General features: G+C 38.7%; 1 protein-coding gene across 14 annotated transcripts in view; it reads left to right on the top strand.

Annotated features, from left to right (window-relative positions):
• cdc42bpa (CDC42 binding protein kinase alpha) overlaps nucleotides 1-22,136 on the top strand; it is a 174,841-nt gene that overhangs the window by 29,579 nt on the left and 123,126 nt on the right. For all 14 annotated transcript variants that reach the window (XM_062972916.1, XM_062972902.1, XM_016990695.2 and 11 more), the window contains exon 2: nucleotides 13,345-13,436. In XM_062972916.1, coding sequence (XP_062828986.1) covers nucleotides 13,345-13,436 — 92 coding nt within the window. The remainder of the gene's footprint in view (nucleotides 1-13,344; nucleotides 13,437-22,136) is intronic.

Raw genomic sequence — 22,136 nt, 5'->3', positions numbered from 1 at the left:
TGACTGTTGCATGTACCAACCACCCTTACAATCTTTTTACATATCCTATTCTCATGTTTACCCAGAAGCATATGTGAGCCTCTCTAGGTTCTCTGGTACTATGCTGTGGAGCATACTTCCAGCCCAATGAGGTATTCTTCTGGTCCTATACTATATAAGGTATAGTTTTTAATGATTTAATTTATGGCCATATGTGATCGTTTCTAGATTTGGAATGTTTTTATATATTTATATGAATGTGAGGCATTGAATGTTTGCCATGTATAATGCTGTAAACCACTTTGAATCCCCCTAGGGGTGAGAAAAACGCTCTATAAATGAAATAAATAAATACTTGGAATAAATCTTGGAATGCATTCCCTGCAGATATAGTATAGGGATCGTATTGTAGTTAGTTTTTCGTTGTCTACTTTAAAGTTATGAAATCATCTGTGATCATTATTTTTGTTTCCATAAAGTTGGCTGTGATCCTATCTTTGACTCTTCAAATTCCAGGTTTTTGCTGTTTTCTGCTAGTAATATACTGTCATTTGCACATCTTAAATTGCTGGTGTTCCCAGGTTTCACATCCCCTTCCTCCAAGTGTAATTCAGCTTTACATGTAATATTTTTAGGTGTGCAGTTTAAATATATCTATCTGTACAATAAAAGTGAATATATGTTTGTATGTATTTGTGTTTGTGGGTATGTATGTTGGTGGGCGGTTTCGAAGATGGTCCCCATTTCCAGAAAAAACTATGACTCCCACTGACGACCGATCTACGCCAAACCTGGCACACAAACCCCTCCCATGACCAACAGAAAATAATGGAGGAGTTTGGAGGGAATTGACCCACCATGTTGGAAGTTGTAGTTCACCCACACCCATAGAGGACTGTGAGCCCAACCAATGATGGATCTAGACCAAACTTGGCATCCATACTCAACATGACCAACTTTTAAGTTCTGGCAGGCTTTGGAGGAAATTGGATATTAAGAATTATAGTTCACCTAGATCCAGAGAACCAGAGAACAATTCTGAACCCAACCAACCATGGATCTGGGACAGACTTAGCACACATACCCATCATGACCTAATTTAGGTACTTGCTGAGTTTGGAGGGAATTGCCCTTGTTGGGAATTATAGTTAGCTCACATCCATTGTCATAGACAACTTGGTAAGCATAGATGAGGAGATACTGGTGAAAGGCTCAATGGTCAAGCTGGAGCACAGCAGTGTCCAGCAGCTCTCTCAGCTAAGCTTTGAAGAAGCACCCATGGAAGGAGCTACTACTATTCAGCCCGTAGTACAAGTGCAAGTTAGTTCCTTAGAGCAGGCTGAGGAAGAGTTAAGTGTTCCAGCTTTTGTGGGTCTGCTAAGAAAGTGTCAAGGACCTGCTGCACAGGTCCTTGACACCAGCTGAAAAGAGAGTCAGTAACAGGTAATACCTATGGACTTAGGATTTAAGGAACTCAAGCCTAGCACCTTGTTGCTGGCTGCAATAGCAGTTATAGAAGCTATGACTTTGGACTCTTGCTGTCTTGTGTTTCCTGAACCCTGGACTTACCTTGGACCTCGGCTATGGATTCTGATTCAACCTTGTACTCTGGACATTTTGATATTTGTCTTATGACCCTGGAATAGACATTCTGCTTCTGTAGTGTGTTATCCTGTTAATGTTTGCACCTCTGTTGGACTATTGGTTTGACCTTGGACTGTGGATTAACACTCCGCTAGTATTTGAGGTTGAGGCTTCTGACATCCAGAGAGCACTGTGAACCCAACCAAAGATGGATCTTGACCAAACTTGGCACACATACCCAACATGGTCAACTTTGAATGCTGGTGGGGTTGCAGAAGTTATTTTTGGATTGCTCTTAGTAATATTTTAGAGGGCCTGATATTCATTATTAAACTTTACAAGTCAGATGATAAAATTTTCTAGTGTAAGTATTAAATCAGATATGACATAGAAGACATGTCAAGATGACTTAAATAATTGGTTATGTTGAACAACCCAACCTGGACTGTCAAGGACAGAACGCCACAAGATAAGATATAACAAAGTTTATTGGAGTTACAGAACCAAAAATGCCCGTAAAAGACAAGGGCTAGGCAAACATTGGCCTTAAAAGTAAAAAGACACAAGGAAAACGTTCAAAAGATAAACCGGATTAAACCGGAGTTTAATTCGGGTTAAACCAAAAAAGCTTACTTCAGCCTGGGACTAAAACAAACAAAAGCTGGTGAACAAAAGGTTCAAAGGAATACAAAAAACTGGCAGCAGATGCTTCTCTGCTGCCAAAAGCTATGTTTGAGTAACTAAGAGGTTACTCCTCCACACAGCAAGCAATTTCCAGATACAAACGCAGCATTCAAGGGCAGAAGCGGTCAGCGAAGTTCCAATCCGTCCGAAGGTCGTAAGGCAGGTACAGACGTTTGTAGTTCACCAGGTCCAACGATAATCACAGGAAGGAGAGTCCGAGGCCGTAGTCAGTCAGTCAGTCAGTCAGTCCAGAATAAACAGATGGCGTCCGTCAAGAAGACGACGGAGGTCCAAGGTAGTCAGCAAACGAATCACACCCGTCTTCAGGAATTTCCCACACAGAGCCCAAGCGTTCGTCCAGATTACCTTGCCCAACGCAATTAGCCATTGCTTCCAAACCCCATTTTATGCCAGTTTACAGCTCCTCATCACTATCAGCTGTTACCCCAATTCCAGGCGTTTCCTCATCACTTTCCTCATCAGAACTGAAACACCTTTGACTACGCCCCACAGCATCCCCAGCTGTGGATCCCGTCCCATCCCTCCAGCTTGTCCACGGGTCTAATCCTGAAGGTCCCCAATCGCCTTCCATACTATCATTGCCAGTGGCACCCAAATCCTCCCTCACACGAGTCCATTCCATGTCATCCTCCTCTGAGCTAACCATCTCTTCCTCCATTCTCTCAGTAAAACCCTCAAAGGAATCCTCGTCAGATGGTTCTGCAAATAAGTCCCGCAGCCGCTTCCTTTCTCGCTCCTCGAGAGTATCTGACTCCCGAGGAGTCTTACGACCACGTCTCCCAGTATCGGAGCCATAAGGCTCAACCATAACATGGACTGTTTGGCTTTCTTTATAATGTGTTGTTTACCATTCTGGTGTCTTCTGGATATAAGTAATACTTGTTAGTATTTACATCCTTAATGATAAAAAGATGTCTTGACGATAACCTGGGAAAGAAAAAGAAAACTGTAAGCAATTCATTTTACCCAAAATTACACTGAGTTATTATGTGCAGAAAGTGTGGTTTTTATGCAGAAAACGTGTTCTCTGAACAAAAACAATGTAGAACATATATTTATTTCTGTAAAGTATATTGCTTTTTGAACAGAAAACGTTCACTACCAAAAGCATGTTTCCTGCACAGAAAACATTTTTTATTTCTCTTAGTAATTACAGGCATCGAACTTACCAAAAACTCTTATCTAAGAATGGGGGTGAGACAAAAGGACGTGAGCAAAATCTACCCCTAGGAAGGGAAATTCACTCCTGTAAGAGTTATGGGGGAAAAATGTCTCTGATGAAGTTTTATCACAAATCTTTCCACAACAATCCAATTATCACAGGGACATAAAATTAAGTGAAATCTTCTGAGCAGGGACACAGACAGCAAAACAAACACCACAGGGGTGTCAACCCTTCCCTGTGGTATCCAAAATATTCTCATTCATTCCCCCCCCCTCTCTCTGTGTATATATATGTGTGTGTGTGTGTGAGTGTGGCTGAAGTTGTATTTTAAAAATGTACCTGTCCCAACTTACATAAAAATTCAAGAACAAACCTACAGAACCTATCTTGTCTGTAACTTGGGGACTACCTGTATAAGAGTTGCATAAACTATTCCAAAAAGACTGGCTTAGTTCTCAAACAAGAACTAAACATTCTCATTACTATTGTATTATTGCTCCTTGGCTAAGATTTTGTACCTAGTGCCTCTTTGACAACACTTGATTCCCTTGATTTCTTTTTAAAGTGTGGATAATTGGGTTATATTGCTGAGTTTTCAGCAACCAAAAGGTCCCAGGTTCAAATCCCGGGAGCAGAGTGAGCGCCCGCTGTTAGCTCCAGCTCCTGCCAACCTAGAAGTTCGAAAACATGCCAGTGTGAGTAGATCAATAGGTACCGCTCCGGCGGGAAGGTAACGGCGCTCCATGTAGTCATGCCATCCACATGACCTTGGAGGTGTCTACAGACAACACCGGCTCTTCAGCTTAGAAATTGAGATGAGCACCAACCCCCAGAGTCGGTCATGACTGGACTTAACGTCAGGGGAAAACCTTTATCTTTTACTAGAGACTAGGTCATGAAGGCTGGGTGGCCATCTGTTGGGAGTGCTTTGAATGTGTGTTCCTGCATGGCAGGGGGTTGGCATGGATGGCTCTTGGGGTCTCTTCCAACTCTATGATTTTGTGATTCTTTACCAAAATTCTAACTTACAAAAACGTAGTTCTGAAGAAGTGTACAGATATTGCTATGTAACTCGAGATTTAGGCTATGATTCTTAAAATAGTTGTATCTTACATATCCATTCGCTATAGAATCACAAGGAGATGTACAGGGAAGTAGAAAAAGTAGACATAAATACCAGTCTAACTACATAATCCAGCAGAATTGAACAGATAAGTAACAGATAAGTAACAATGATAGTTTCATTATTGTCAGTGAAATATAGGAATAATGTAATCATAGATTAAGTAAAAAAATTAAATAAACCAGTGTAGTATATGCAGATTGCTTATTGTAACATGTTTTTTAAAATAATCCTCTAAAAATTTTGGAATCTTAGATAGTGAAATATGTAAAGATTGTCTGCAGAAAAACAGTGACAGTTGCCTCCTAATACTTTAATCCTCACCCATATGTATCCTTCTATGCAAAGCTCTTTTTAAAAATCTTGTTCAACATGATTATAATATAGATCTGGTAGGTAATGTTTTTACCCAAATTTCACAAAGACTTTACACAAAAGAACAAATGTAATCTAAACACAATATAAACAATATCTGATATTGTAACTTATTCCTGTTTTATTACCCTCTTTATAATTCCCACAAACGTATGTGGTTGCATAGCATATTTTATTTTATTTCATTACATTATTAAAATACTTTATTTTCAGTGGAGCAGTTAGTGGTAGATTTTTCTTTGTCATGATGATATGTGGTCATATATGCCATATCCCCAGATTGTAAAAAAAAAATAATAGTAATTCATGTGGGCGGTTCAATTGCGTATGTTTTTATTGTGTAATCTTGGGTTTAAAAAGTTGTTGTAAGCTGCTTTGAGTCCCATCTGGGGAAAAGATAGATTAGTAGTAGTGTAATATAATAATAATAACAGCAGCAACAACAACAATAATATTGTAGTCCAGGAGAAAATTGATCACACATCAAAATAGGACATGTTGGTAATTATAGGCAATTGGAATACAAAAGTAGAAAACGGAACATTTGGCCTTGGATCAAGAAAAAGAAACATTACTGAATTTTTAGAAGCTATGGTAGCAGTTTGCTTATCTTAAAACATATTCTTCTGACAACAAAGGCTATTGTATGCATGGACATTATTTCATGACAAATATACAAATCAGATACTCTATATAATTGGAAGCAGAAGATGGAGAACTTGAGTCTCTCTCCAAAAACATCATGATTAGATTGTGGCATAGAACATGAATCAACGATACCAAACAGAGTAAAGCTAAAGAAGAACACTAAATGTGTCATTGTGCCAAACACAACCTGAAGAACATCCTTTTCGATTTTAAAGATAATGTAAAAAATAGATTAACATTGCTAAACCTAACTGAGTAGGTGCACAAAAACTTTGGACTGAATCCAGATACATTGCAAGGAAGTTATGCAATATATCTATCTATCTAGACAAAAAAGAAAGCAAAATCCTACAGGGTGACAGATGAAACTCTTCAAGCATTTAAGAACAATCAAGAAGCAAAAGTAAAAGATGAAATAGAGTTAGAACTGTGAACGCAACTGTTCAACAACTTGTATGCAGGAGCAAAGAGAAAAACTATACCAAACAATAAAGAGAAATAGAAGACCAGAATAAAAAAAGGTAGAACAAGAGACCTCTTCCAGATGAATCAAGAATTCAAAAGGAATTTAAAACCAAGAGTGGGGATGCTCTATGACTAGCAAATGTAAACATTACATGACTAAATAGAAATAAAAAAACTGAGGGAAATCATACATGGGAGAACTATATGAAAGAAATGAAAAATTTACAGATTTACTTAATGACAGATTTACTTAAGGAGGAACCATTTGAAGGGGAAACCACAATTTTAAAATGTTAAACGGAAGGTGCACTTACAGCAGTTGAGGGAGGGGAAATCACCAGGAATAGATGACATGCCAGTAGAGCTGTTGCTCTGCCATTGCCATCTTTGGGTTGTTCTTTGTCTGGTTCCTCCCCTATAACCCTGCTGCCATGGGAGACCCCTCTGTGAATACATGACTCCGACGACTTCACTCATAGGTTCACTAGGACACACAAGCTCCCTAACCATGACAAGGTGACAATCCAGCGAGGGGAGATGACATATGCACATAAAATCGTGATAACATGGTCCATGTTTGCTGTATGTTTTCTGGGCTGTATGGCCATGTTCCGGAAGTATTCTCTCCTGACGTTTCGCCCACATCTATGGCAGGCATCCTCAGAGGTTGTGAGATATACCTCACAACCTCTGAGGATGACTGCCATAGATGTGGGCGAAACGTCAGGAGAGAATACTTCCGGAACATGGCCATACAACCGGAAAACATACAACAACCCTGTGATCCCAGCCATGAAAGCCTTCGACAACACATACATGTTGCAGCAACTGTGAAGGCAGAAGAAGGCTGCAAAACATTAGAGGCCACCGGTTGTCATGTTAACCATGCCACTGGATCAAAAACTCTCTTTGTGAAGACTGTGTGTTGATCACTGTGAATTGATCTCAACATATAAAATGACTTCACGCACAGGCATCTTCCAAGAAAAAGAAAACCAACAGAAATGGAAATCAGTGAGTGTTGATGAGGACAGGTGGATATGGATACAGTTGTTCTAACTCAAGGTCTGAAGTAGTTGAGCAGTTCGGCAGCAGTTCCAAGACTAAGCAGCCCTATTTAGGATCTACTCTGCTCACCCCATAGTGGGAGATAACTAGTAAAAGTGGCCTAAACATAGTCTGCCTCTCTTGGATTTTGAAATGGCACAAATAGAGGGCGAAAGGGAGAAATGTGCCAAGAGGAAGGCATATCAAGCAAACCCTTGTCAAGACTACCTTCTATCTGGAAATATATATCGGATGTGGGGGCTATCTGGCTGTAACATTTGTCACTCCATTGATCACCAGCGTTGATTTGGCTGATCTGCCTGGTTAGGCGGGTGTCCTCTTCCTCTCTCACCACTTCATATGCGTCCCTCCTGAAGCTGTGTGCTTGGTGGAAGAGGATGACATCCCAGGTATAGAAGGAGTGTACCAAGGTCTCCAGTCTTTGGTCCTGGGCATACAGTAGCTGTGCTGTCCTGCTAGAACAAGCTCAAGGAAATGTATGTCATGGCGAAAGACCATGCGGTTCCAGAATAGGTCTCTACAGTTACTTACGGACCCACCACCAAGACTACCCTTGGAAGACAATCATAGCTACGAGTGATAGCCTATGCAGATATGATTATGAGAGCTGTTGCAATCAACAGCAACAGAATCCACTCAAATTCTGACAGTAAACTGTCAACAAATATGAAAAACAAAAAAGTTGCCCACAGATTAGAACTGTTCAATATACAATCCACTAGCCAAGAAAAACGAGGATAACAGGGCTTACTATAACTACTGGGTCACTGCATTTCCCATGTAAGCTCAAGTGATGTTCATAATTCTATCACATTTTACCATATATATATATATATATATATATATATATATATATATATATATATATAGTGAGATATAACAGATGTCTCAGTTGGGTTGAAAAGAGGAAGAGGCACATCATATTGCTAATTTATGTCAAATAATGGAGCATATTGAATAATTTCAGAATGAAATCAATCTATGCTTTATAGATTATATCAAAGTCTTTCATTTTGTACATCATGAAAAAGTATGGATCACTGTAAAAGAAATGAATGCACTGGAACATTTCATTATCCCAGTGCATATCCTTTACTCAGCAAGATGCCACAGCTAGGACAGAATAAAGGGAAACATAGTGGTTTCCAAATTGCAAAAGGGGTCAGGCAAGGCTGCATTTTACCACCATGTATAGCTTGGCCACTTAGTGTATCATGCACAAAAGTAAACTGGACTCAGAGAGAGATAGCATGAAAATTGGAGGAAGGATGGAATTGATGCCATACCACTAACAGAAAATGGGAATGACTTGGAACAACTACTGAAGAAAGTGCAAAAGCAGATTTATAGTCTAACCTTAAGAAAACAAACGTAATGACCATAGGTTATTCACATAGCTTTAAAACAGATAATGAGGATATTTAGATAGTGAAAGATTTCCTATACTTTGGCTCAGTCATTAGTTTGAAACCAATCAAAAAATCAGAAGACCACGGAGGGCCAAAAATACAAATAAATGGTCTTAGAGCAAAACAAGCCTGAATTCTCTCTAAAAGTCAATATGACTAAATAACACTGTCATGAAATGGCTATAAAATAAGAAGAATAAGTCACTAGCAATACAATAAGACTTGTTGAAGTAGGATGCAGTAGGAAAAGGGGAGGGCTGGCCCCTCTTGAGTTGAATAACCCTGGACGTGGACATATTGACGACATGTTGCATTTGAGGTGTTTCATCATCGGTTTTCCTGTTGAAGTCAATTTGAAGGCAGTTGAAAATAATATATTAAGATATGTTATGTGGGAAGTTATTTATCTGAAATTACTATCCTGCATATGCTGTGAAGTATGTCCAGTTTAAGACCAGGAATTATTCATACTAAAGCATTGCTAGCTAATGGTTTTCCCAGTATTGCAGGACATACATTAATTCTGCTGCCATAATTTTGTTAGGAAGATTATTTTAATTTATCTTTCTATTTGTGTTTAGTAGTAGATCTGAAATTGTTCCTTCCCAAGACTGCAATGTTAATAGGTTTTGTATCCCACCTTTCAATTACTCTTGTTATCCTGAACCATTCAGACAAACAAAAGGTTTTATTTATGTTTCAGTTCATCAAGATAGGAGGAACAATATCTTTACAATCGTCTCTTTGGTATTTTTTCCTTATAGGCTGTGTTGTTTTTATAGTGACTTGTGAAGTATTCTGCAGTAGCAGTGCTGTTTCAATAATATTTCTATAATTCTGACTAAGATGAGAGATGTCTCCAAGCCTAATGGTATATAAGTCATACCAGGGAAGCTGGGATATATAGATCAAATATACTTTCCCAGTGTTATCAGACTCAATTAATGTGTGGATTTGCAATAGCAGAGAAAGTTGATATTATGGTGATGACCTAGTTTGGCCACCGAAATCTCTGTCTTTGCTCTTGTACAGAAATATTTTCCAGTAGTTGTGTACACAGGGAACACCCTTGTTTGCTGCAGAACAACTAACATTTACTCACATGGCTCTGAGAATTGAATACTGCAACTCCTTTTTGGCCAGGTTTTCCATTATTGTTTAGTCATTAAGAGAAAGCCAGTACATGTGTGAACTGGAATTGGGCAAACCTTCAGATGTATACTCTATTAATGTGCCTGTTCCTCAGATTTTTCATCTAGAATTTATATACAGTTCTTGGATCCCTGGGCCACTGTCAGTAACAGGTCATTGTAGCCTTTGTTTTGTATTGTACTATTAATGTTCTCTGTAGAGGTTTTCGTGTTGGATTCAAATTATTGAAATACTAGCTTTGCCCGGCCACGCGTTGCTGTGGCTCATGGGAATCCTTTGTTGGGCAGGTGGAATAGGAATGAATAACCTTGCATCCTCAAAGCGTGGTCGTTTTCTTCTTATGGGAATCCTTTTTTGGTGAGGTGGAATGTAATGAATAGTCTTGGTGCGGCAGGTATGAATGTTGTTATTAGTCACCTTGATTAGCATTTAATAGCCTTGTAATCTGAAAGTCTGGCTGCTTCGTGCGTGGGAAAATCATTTGTTGGGAGGTGGTAGCTGGCCCTGATTGTGTCCTGCCTTGTAGCTTCAAACCCTGGCTGATTCCTGCCTGGTGGGAGCCTTTGTTGGGAGGTGTTAGGTGGCCCCGATTGTTTCCTGGCTTGTAGCTTCAAAGCCTGGGTGATTCCTGCTTGAGGTAATCCGTTGTTGGGAGGTGTTTACTGGTACTGATTGTTTTCTGTCTGTAATTGACCTATTTTCAGAGTGTTGTTCTTTATGCGTTGCTGTGGAGAAGTGTGGTGGTGTGGAAAATGAAGTAATGATGAAGTGGTGGTATTTGGTATATGTGTTATGGTTGTATATATGTACAAAATGGATAAGATTGTATGTGCAGTACAACTCACATCATGCCTGGTGAACCCCCAGAAACGCCATCAGTACTGAAAGTCTGAAGGAGGTAAGGTTTGATGTCATGATCATTTTTATTATGTAGAGGCTGGGTGGGCATCTGTCAGGAGTGTTTTGATTGTGTAGTTTTGTATGGTAGAAGGAAGTGGAAGTGGATGTTTTTGAGGGGTCTCTCCGAAACTTAGGATTGAATGGTATTACAGAGTTTGGATGGCCATCTGTCAGGAGTGTTTGGATTGTGTTTTTTTGTATGGTAAAAGCAAGTTGAAGTGGATTTTCTTGAGGGGTGTCTCAATGAAGTGGATTTTCCTGAGGGGAAACCAAGCAGGTGGTTGTTATGGTCTCCCACCCTACTTAGGGTAATGCCTGGAGAAAGCATTTCCGTTTGGAGTGAATGTTGTAGGGGCTTGAAAAATGGGGATGGTATTGAATCCGGTTGCAGTTGAAAGGGAAGAGGAGGTGGAGGAGACGACGGGGGAGAAGCGGGGGCTTTGTTTTCCCAGGCCGTGGATTCCCCAATCTATCCTTCCTTTTCCCTTTCCCACTGAGATGGATTTAGAGAGAGACCCAAAAAAGGCATATTGCTGGGTGGAGAACCCAAAGGCGCCTGAATGGAAACCCTTGATGGGTGGAAAGGGAGAGAGGGGAAAACTCTAGGAAGAGAAGAAATAGGAGGTGTGTCTGTGTGTCCGAAGAGAAGGAGATAAGAAACCGCTGCTTTTCTTGCCTTCCTTCCCTCCTTGTCGGTAGGCAGGTGGGCGGCTTTATGCCAGTTTTCCTCCCTCCTCCCTGCCCTCTCTAGGGTTGCTAGGTCTCCAATCTGAAGAAGAGGAGAAAGCAGCGGTTTTGCCGTTCTTGACTCCTTGGCGATAGTTTTTTTTTAAAGGGGCAACCTACCTTGCTCTTGGCTGTCTGTGGGAACAGAAGGAGTGTAGAAAGCGGTGGTTTTGCCTTCCTTCTTCCCTGGCATTTAGGAGCACGAGGGGAAGTCGCGGGAAGGCGAGCTGTGCTGTGCCGCGGTGGTGGCCAAGATGGCGGTGGCAGCGGTTGGCGGTGAGTGAAGGATCGTTGAGGAGGGTGTTGGGGCGGGTGAGTTTCGCGCGCTGCGCCTGTCCCAGGCAAGCGCACATGATATTTGTGGCTTTTTGGTTTGTGTGGGCCACGGATGTGTATCTGAAGTGTGGTTTTGTTGTTTAAACACAGCGACAAGGGCGTTGTGTTGTGTTGTGTATTTTCGTGGTTCTGGGTGTTGTAGTTTCTCTGTTTACGTTAAGGTAAAAACGGTCATAACACATTTATATATATAGATCAGAGGAAAAACAGACTTCCTCTTAGTTTGTTGAGTGGCATGTTCAACTTGAGTAACTTGAATTTAACTTGAGTTTAATATATATGAAAACAATTCCATAACACTATAGTGGGCCTTTGATCTCTTCTGCAGTTGGTTCCAAGACCCTCTCATATGGATACCAAATCCATGGGTACTTAAGTTCCATTAGATGCAATGGCATTGTAAAATGGTATCTATATATATAAAAGAGTGATGGCATCACGGCGATTCACAAAACAACAAAAGTACAGGCCCCCCCATCTCAAAAATTTTAAATTCAATAAAAACTATTTTAAAAACCCACATTTTGCCACATCTGCCTCCTAAGACCATTTTAGACCAAGACAATTTTTTGTTACACAGACTGACTGCTTGGATTACTTTCTGTTCTAAAATAATAATAATAATAATAATAATAATAATAATAATAATAATAATAATTTATTTATTTATTTATATTCTGCGCTATCTCCCCAGAGGGACTCAGGGCGGATTCCAGACATAAAAGGCAAACATTTAATGCCCGGACACAACAACAATACACCCATACTAATGAAAATTGACAACTGAACATATAAAAACAAATTATGACTTAACAACTAAAATTAAATTAAAAACACAATCTGTTATAGCAAACATAAAATAAAACATCAAACGACAAACAGAAGCATTCCCAGTACCCTGGGGGCAAATAGATTGATCGTTGCTCAAGATATCTATGTATTAAGCTGGTGGGGCGAACAACACAGATAATAAATAAGTAATTTTTGTTGTACTTACTGGACTCGGTGTATTCAGCTTCTCAAACCTACCTTTGTAAGCATGCAAATCTTCCTTGGAAGCAATATTCCAGCTTTTCCTCCCTCTCAGCTGTAATCTCAGATGAAATTCCTGTGTTTGTGTCTGGGTTTTAATTTTTGGATTGGTGTGTGTTAACTCTTGCACAGAATCCAATAACAATTTAATTATTTTGTTGTCTCCACTTTTCCTTTGATGACATCCACATATAAAAGAGGACAAGTTGAAAACTGAACAAATGAAAACTTCACAATCTTGCATAAGAAACTGCAGCACCTTCTGTTTTGTAATTCTCCACAATCCATTCTTTTATATAGCACTCAGTGGTATTAAATAGTTGTGATTTGTAATGACTGTGGTGTTAGGGGATGGAATATTTAATCCTTTCTCTTCAAACAGTTTTTCCTTTCTCGTTTTATTTGCAAAACGTGCTAAGTACTTAGTTAAGACAAGGAGACAAGTGATTAGGGCAAGCGTGCTAATTGTTCCAGCAATAAGCAAACTTTTAGGGCTGCAGACATAAGATTTTAGCTACAATATTAATGCAAAGTGTTCCAAATTTCAAATACGAATGCTAAGCATAATAAAAAGAATTTAGATTAATTTTAAATAGATATTGAGTTAAGCTGTATATGTTGTACCAACCATTATTATGTTTCTGTTACAGAATTACTGATATTTTCCTTTGTTACAGCCAAGCCTTTCACTTCTAAAGTGAAACAGATGCGACTACATAAAGAAGATTTTGAAATCTTGAAAGTAATTGGCCGAGGAGCCTTTGGGGAGGTAAGAATTACTCAGATATTGTTTGTGTGTCTAGTATATTATAGTTAAAATGTACCCATGTTGTGGAAACAAACTGTATAATAATAAGTCATGGAAAATATCACTAAGGTTTGAATATGCAGAAATACTAGAGTTAATTTATATGGTTACCTTTTCATTTAGTCTTTTTCATTGAACCAGAGGGATCAAGACTGCCATTGGCATTTTTTGCTATCAGTATTAAGGGAATAGGTGACTGTAAATTATGTGTCATTTTGTATATGGTGTGTACTAGAGTTGACTATACGAAACTACACCTGATCTTTCTATATGTCTTCCTCTCACTTTATACCCTGCCTTTCCCCCCAAATTCTAGGATTCTTATGTCTGGTAGAATAAATGCAGGATATGATTATATTATCTGAAATGTTATTTTGTACAATACTCCCTTGAGTATGCAAATGATTAATGGAGGAAGAGTAGAAACGAAGTTTTGCATTGGAGAAAAGTAAGCAATGGTATGCTGCCCCCTATGGTGCTATTAGCAATTGTACTATTTAATATGCAAAAAATATGTGCGTTACTAAGGTCTGAATTTCTGTAGAAAGAAGCAAACACCTTCTTTAAATAAGAAGAGATGTGCTTAAATTTTCATTGCTGTGCCTGAGCATTTGTGGAGATTTTAATGGTTGCATTCCATGCTGTGGATCTCTCATGAATTCTTGGAAGTGGGGACAGAATGTCTCCTCGAACCATGGAGATTGCCCAACCTAGTTCTAGAAGATAAACCATCTCAGCTTCAAAGGGTATAGAAATACTTTGCCTACTGTAGTAGCGTAGTTTAGAACAGCAAAATTAACTACACTTTTGTGCGGACCATCAGTCTGAACAACTGGATATATTTTGCAGAGTAAATATCTACAAGGAGTATGGGCAGTCCCCAAGTTACAAACATACGACTTACAAACGATTCATAGTTAAGAATGAGAGCGAGACAACAGGAAGTGAGAAAAATCTACCTCTAGGAAGGGAAATTCATTCTCCAAAGTGTTATGAGGAAAATGTGTCTCCACTGAAACTTTATCACCAATCCTTGTTTCCACAAGAAGACAAAAGTTTTCAAAATCCAATTATCCCAGGGACAGAAAGTGAGGTGAAATCTTCTGAACAAGGGCATAGATAACAAAGCAAACACCACAGGAGTGTTAACCCTTCCTTATGCTACCCAAAGCATGCATGCATGTGTGTGTGTGTACACACACACACACACACACACACACACACACACACGGTTGGAGTTACATTTAAAAATTGTTCCTGTTCCAACTTACAAATGCATTTAACTTAAGAACAAACCTATAGAACCTATCTTGTTCATAATTTGTGCTTGCTTTTCTTAATTTAGAATGTGTACAGTAACTTTTTTGTGTCAATGTCACTTTATTCCTAGATAGAGAATATTTATGCATGTAAATGCAGCCTTTAAAGTGGTATCAGCACAAAAGTTTACTGAAACACTTTTTTAGATCTTTCTTTTTTAACTTTTACTTATCTTCATAGTAGTAGGTATCTGTTAGTACATTTACCCCTAACACACCACGTATAGCCATTAAAAGGAAGAAGAAAAGACAGATGTGTTGATGCACAACTGCAGGAGAGACCTAAGCTTGTGAAGTGGCAGAAACAGTTTGGATGCAAGCCAAACAACATTACTATTTGTGGGAAATATGGAAGAAAGATTTTGGTTTCTTTGCTTCCTTCAGACTCAGACCAAAATGTTTATATCAGCACATACCAAACATTTTTAGTAGGCTGTTCATAGAGGAAAAATATACTTAGAAAAACATTAAATGTTCTCTTTTAATAAATCACAGTGACCAGAGTTCTTTAGAGTAGAGGAATGTGATTGCCACTTTAGATTTTTATTCTCTTTACTGCTGTAGTCAGAGTTTTTGAAGTATGTGTACAGGAAAAGTTCACATTCCTCTCATTCAGAATATGAATTTCTCTGGTCCATAATGCTTCATCTCATTACAAATTGTGCTTTGATTCTTCCAGATATGGTCTTACACTTATATATGACTTTATTTTGGCATTTACCACTATCAGCACTACCAGTTGAGTCCTGCTTTTCTTGAATGGACTTACAAATTTTCTTAAATTATTTTTGCTAGAAGTATTTCAGTCTAAGATGCTCTAGTAGCAAGGTGGTTTTTAAAAAAGATATTCTGATTGCTAAAGGAGTGAATAAAATGGGACCAGAGAGGTCTCAAGAGACAGGCAGCTGTCTGCCTTGGTGGTATAAACGTTTGAGGGAGGGGTCTGAGGATACATGGAAGAACATATTTAATCCTCTTTTATTATGTGTTTCTCTATGAGTTCTTACAAAAAAGGACATATTCCTCCTTAAAGACTTGCAAATAAAAATATAAAAGAAAGTTATGGAAATAGTGCCTATAATAAATAATAAAACTTTATTTATATACCACCCTATCTCCCGGATGGGACTCAGGGTGGTTTCCAATCATAAAAACCACACATACATTACATAACAACATAATAACACATTATTAAGCAAGGTAAAACAATACAATTATATGTCAATAAATTACACTTACACAACCTGATCAAGGGGACAGGAACCATAAACCCAATATATTAAAATGTATCATTGTAGGCTAGATAAATCTTGTGAAATATATTCAGGCCCAGAGATCGGCGGTATTCCAATGTAATTATTTAAAAACCTGCCGACACCACCAGGTCTTCAGTTCCTTGCGGAAATTGGATAATATAGGAGATTGCCTGATCTCTTTTGGCAGTGCATTCCAGAGCCGGGGGGCCACTGCCGAGAAGGCTCGTTCCCTCATCCCCACCAGCCGCACTTGAGACAGTGGTGGGAACAAGAGGAAAGCCTCCCCGGATGATCTCAAGGTCCTCACTGGCTCATAGGAGGAGATGCGATCACGGATATAGGTAGGGCCCGAGCCTAGAGCGAGTTTATTAATAGTACTGGCCAACATATTTTGGTGCCTCAAATGTTAGACCTGTTTCTGGGTATATTTGACCTGCCGATTCCAAAAAATGACACCAATTTCCCAATATCAGCTCTAGTTTTTGAGATACAGAGAATATATCCCATCAACTAGTCACCATCTACTCGCACACAGAAAATCATGATAATAATTTTTAAGAAACTATAATGTGGTCTATCCAATGTAATTTTCTGAATCAGCCCCCCCCCCAAAAACCCCCCCAAAAAAACCAGGATCAGCCCTTAAAAACCAAAACACCAAGATGTTTCCAGAAACATGTTTATGGAACATGACCATACAGCCCGGAAAACACACAACAACCCTGTGATTCTGGCCATGAAAGCCTTCGACAACAAACTGGCATCATGTTGGTATGGGTTTCTTTTATATGTATTTTAACTATGTTCTACCACCTCAAGCTCAGGGTTTCCGATTTTACTTTTGCATTATGGGAAGGACGATTGATCTTGGTTTTATTCATATTGCGGAAGTAGCAAATCCTTTCACTACATGGAATGTTTAAATGAAGATTTTAAAATTGATTGCAATGTTTATATAAAATAGCAGATCTTCCAATTTTCTGATTGAAAAATTAATGATTGATTTATCAATTGAGATTTCTCCCCGAGCGCTCAATAATTCCTATATAATCACTGGTCTATCTACATACAGAATATCTGTTTTGTTTTTTTGAATTTTTTGGTTTACATATAAACAAAGTGTTTTTAAGTGAGCATGTAACTTTTAATATACAAATAATACTGTGTTCACATATGATTAAACTCAAATTTTCATGAATATTCTGAAATGAAATGGAAGTAAGAAGGGAAGAAATAAATCTAGAGATGATTAATATTTTCATAAGCCTTATTTCTATTCTTAGACCTCCACCAAAGTAGATATTCAATCAAGTGAATTTACATGTGCTGACTTATCAGTGTACCTTTGATTGAATGGGCCTACTTTAGTTGATAATAACTATTTATTTGACCAGTCATATGACCATTTCAAAATACAACACAAATAAAAACAAGGCAAAAAGGAGGAGAGGCCAGCAGCCGACCTACTAGAATGGGTCTACTTTAGCTGAAATTGACCATATTTATATTCTAAAACAGTGTTTATCAACCTCGGGTCCCCAGATGTTTTTGGCCTTCAACTCCCAGAAATCCTAATGGTAACCTGGCTGAGATTTCTGGGAGTTGTAGGCCAAAAACATCTGGGGACCCCAGGTTGAGAACCACTGTTCTAAAATTATAGCGAAAGGAATGGTTTGTTCATCAAACAAACAAAATGAGTACAAATGTAAAATGTGTGGCTTGAAATTTGGTCATAGTTATGCTTCCACTATACACGTCGTGCTAGCTAGTTTTTAATCTGAAATTTCCCTTTAGTTAAAATCCAAGCAGTATGTTATTTGCTTCCAAGAAAACTAAGAGATATATGTTCAGAATTCAGAATTATTAGGTTAAAACACATTTTAGTGTTTTGCTTGGCTGCACTCCTGTATCTGTTGCCAAGCTCTGTCATTGTAGGTGGAAGTGGATGTGACAGCTTTGAACATCTTTTGTCACCTTTGGCTAGTCTGCCCATAGAAGCACATACCCTGATATCTCCCAATTTGATCTGATGTAGGCATAGGCAAACTTGTTGATAGTTTGGATTACTGTTGTTTTTTAAAAAAATGTGAGTTCCATTGACATGATCTGACAGCTAACACTGGAATATTAACAGGTACAGGTGGCCTTTCCATATCCATGGTTCTTCCTCTATGGATTCAATAAACTACGTCTTTATTACGTAGATGTAAAAGTTAATCCTGCTATAGTCTTTTGACATTTCATAGATCCTTGAGCCAGGCATGCATTTGGGTTCATCACCATTTTACTACGCCATTTAATATAATACAATGTGATCATTTAGAGGGTTTTGTTCTTCACCAGGGGTCCTGGAACCAAAGCCTAGCAAATACTGATTCCATTGGAGCTTATGCATGACAACTATGGGAAACAATTTCTAGTATTGAACCATGCTCTTCATCAGTCTTGTATTGTGAAGTCTGACTAGCAGCAGCCAGGAGTTATACCTGGGGTCCTTCTTGGGTGTATTCTGAGTTCTAGATATATAATTTCCAATTTGTTACTTCCCTTGCAGTTATTTCTGCATCAGTGCAATGTGGTTTGTTTTGCCCATGCATTTTAAATAGGTCAGCTTGACCTTTTAAATTTTAACTGCCTTTTAAAGCTGTGTTAGGATTGCATCTAAATTGTTTTATTGCAGTTTCACCAGCTGGAGGACTTGAGAGCCTTCTAGAATGCTAATACATTATTTAGTTATTACATCTAGCTTTGGATTAATTTTTAAAAACTATCAATTTTTATTCTGTTTCCATAAATCACAGATAGATATATTTTGATGATATAACTACAAAAATAGCCTGTGGAACTGTGTGGCTATATCTTGTACTTAAAGTTCAGTGTATTTGTTACATCTGTGGAATTACGCATCCTAAGTAATGAGTTAATGCAAATAGAATTAAAAGGCACAGCCATGTTAGTCTGAAACATTTGTCTTGTATCACTTCAGAGACCAAGGGCCTTTCCGGAGATGTCCTCTATTATACCAGGATCTGATCCCAGATTTTCTGTTTATCCCAGATTATCTGGCAGTGCGGACTCATATAATCCAGTTTAAACTATAGGAAAGGATTAACTACAGGAAAGGAGATACCACCTGAACGTTAGGAAGAACTTCCTAATGTGAGAGCTATTCGGCAGTAGAACTCTCTGCCCTGGAGTGTGGTGGAGGGTCCTTCTCTAGAGGCTTTTAAGCAGCTTCATAGAACCATAGAATCATAGAATAGTAGAGTTGGAAGAGACCTCATGGGCCATCCAGTCCAACCCCCTGCCAAGAAGTAGGAAATTGCATTCAAAGCACCCCCAACAGATGGCCATTGAACCTCTGCTTAAAAGCCTCCAAAGAGGGAGCCTCTACCACAGTCCAGAGAGAGTTCAACTGCCGAACAGCTCTCACAGTTAGGGCTTGTTCTCCAGACCCTTGATCATTTTAGTTGCCCTCCTCTAGACACTTTCCAGTTTGTCAACATCTCCCTTCAACTGTGGTGCCCAGAATTGGACACAGTATTCCAGGTATGGTCTGACCAAGGCAGAATAGAAGGGTAGCATGACTTCCCTGGATCTAGACATACTCCTATTGATGCAGGCCAAAATCCCGTTGGCTTTTTTAGCTGCCGCATCACGTTGTTGGCTCCTGTTTAACTTGTTGTCCACGAGGACCCCAAGGTCTTTTTCACATGTACTGCTGTTGAGCCAGGCATCCCCCATTCTGTATCTTTGCATTCCATTTTTTCTGCCAAAGTGAAGTATCTTGCATTTGTCCCTGTTGAACTTCATTTTGTTAGTTTCGGCCCATCTCTCTAGTCTGTTAAGATTGTTTTGAATTCTGCTCCTGTCTTCTGGAGTGTTAGCTATCCCTCTCAGTTTGGTGTCATTTGCAAACTTGATGACCGGGCCTTCTAACCCTTTGTCTAAGTCGTTAATAAAGATGTTGAACAAAACTGGGCCCAGGACGGAACCCTGCGGCACTCCACTTGTCACTTCTTTTCAAGAAAGGCTGGATGGCCATCTGTCGAGGATGCTTTGAATGTGATTTTCTTGCTTCTTGGCAGGAGGTTGGACTGGATGGCCCGTGAGGTCTTTTCTAACTCTTATGATTCTATGAAAGCAGAAAACCTGGGATCAGATCCTGGGATATAGGGCCTGTCTGGAAGGCCCTAATAGAATAAAGTTGGTAGCCTAAGTTTTTCTAGACCAAACTCTAATACAATAAAGCAAAAACTTCCTCAGAAACACATGTGTATGTCAGTGATCAGCAACTAAACATGTGTCAACATGTTGATCCAAGAAGTAGGTCTCCTATTTCTGGATGCGGAAAAGGCCTTCAACAACACAAGTTGGGAATTTCTGTTAGAAATCATAAGGGACATGGATATGGGTTTTTATTTTGTGAGTGCCATAAAGTCAATTTATTCTAAACAAAGCGCCAATTTTCTAATAAATGGCCAAGAAACAGGATTGATACAGCTACAGAAAGGTACTGGGCAGGCTGTCCGTTGTCCCCACTTTTGTTTATTTTAATGTTGGAAATTCTGATGGAGGGAATCAGAAAAGATGAAGAACTAAAGGGGACAAAAATAAAAAAGGAGGAGCTTAAGGTCAAGGCCTTTGCGGATGACGTGTCTTCTTTATTAAGAGCACTCTTGAAACGGTACAGAAATGGTTAGACAAGCTAGAAGAATTCGGGAAAGTGGCTGGCTTTAAAATCAATAAACAGAAATCTAAAATCTTAACTAAGAACATAACAAAAAGCAGAAAAGACTTGTTGCAAGAACAATCAAAATTGGAAATAACAAAAAAAATATTTAGGGATCCAAATTACAGCTCACAACTCCTCAAAAACAACTATGAGACAATTTGGAGAGAGATAAGGAAGAAATTAGAAAATTGGAAATCTTTAAATCTGTCCCTGTTACGTAGAATCTCATTAAACAAAACGAGCGTTTTACCTAAACTATTGTTCCTGTTCCAGATGATACCGATAATAAGGACCAACTACTGGTTCAAAGAATGGAAAAGGGACATCATAAAGTTCATATGGGAGGGAAAAAAGCTAGGATCAGCTTTCAATTGTTAACTGATTCTAATAAGAGAGGAGGTTTGTCTCTACCGAATTTTCAGTTATATTTTGAGGCATGCGTTCTGGTATGGGTGAAGGACTGGGCAACTCTAACTAAAAAGAAGGCTCTTAATTTGGAGGGCCACGACCTTAGGAGCAGGTGGTGTTGCAAGACAGACCCCTTAAAGCACCAGACCAGTCTTTAATAAAAGTAGAGTTTATTAGTTCAGAACAAAAAGAGCCCAAAAACAAACTCAGTTGGATCTCGTGAGGGGAGGCCTACCAGAAAAGAGAAAACAAGGGAAAATTGGTTAACCTATAAGGAGTTATTGGGGGGGAAAAGATAATATCTGGAGTTTTAAATCACTAGAAGAACTTAGGAAAATAGATAAAGACCTTACTTGGTTCCAATATTGGCAGATATGGGAGAGTTATGCAGAATAGAACAATAGTAACAGACAAATTATAATCCTTACAGGCACATGAGTAATACACAAATACAAACTGTTTACAGCATTACATCAAACATTATATTCATGTTTGTATGTTTTTCAGTAACAGATAGGTATGTTCAATAACTGAGTACAACACTTTAAATTCCAGTATTGTCCCATGTAGATAAAAGTCTTAGAAATGCATGGTCAAAGGAATAAACACTTGTATATTGTGGTTCACACTTTGGATAAATTCATCATAGTCCCATGTAGGTTAATGTTTTGGAGATGCGCAAAAGGAATGTAAAACATAAAGGAATGTAGAACCAAGGAATGTAGAACAACAAGGATTCTCGGGTCTTTTGTAACCCTTGTTTCTGGATCAAAATCCCTTCTTCAGGTAGCTTCTGAAGGTTCTTTCATGCCTTTGTAGTAGATTTTTCTGCAGCTTTTGTAAACTATATTTAAAAAAGACAACATAATAGATTTGCTGTTGCCAGCACCCAGTAACATTAAACAATTTCTCATTGGTTTAACACTCATTTAAACAAAGAAAA

This window comes from Anolis carolinensis, chromosome 1 (genome assembly GCF_035594765.1).
Source record: "Anolis carolinensis isolate JA03-04 chromosome 1, rAnoCar3.1.pri, whole genome shotgun sequence".
Taxonomy (NCBI): Eukaryota; Metazoa; Chordata; class Lepidosauria; order Squamata; family Dactyloidae; genus Anolis; species Anolis carolinensis.
Note: the sequence above shows the minus strand (reverse complement) of the source record. Positions and strands in the feature narration are given on the sequence as shown.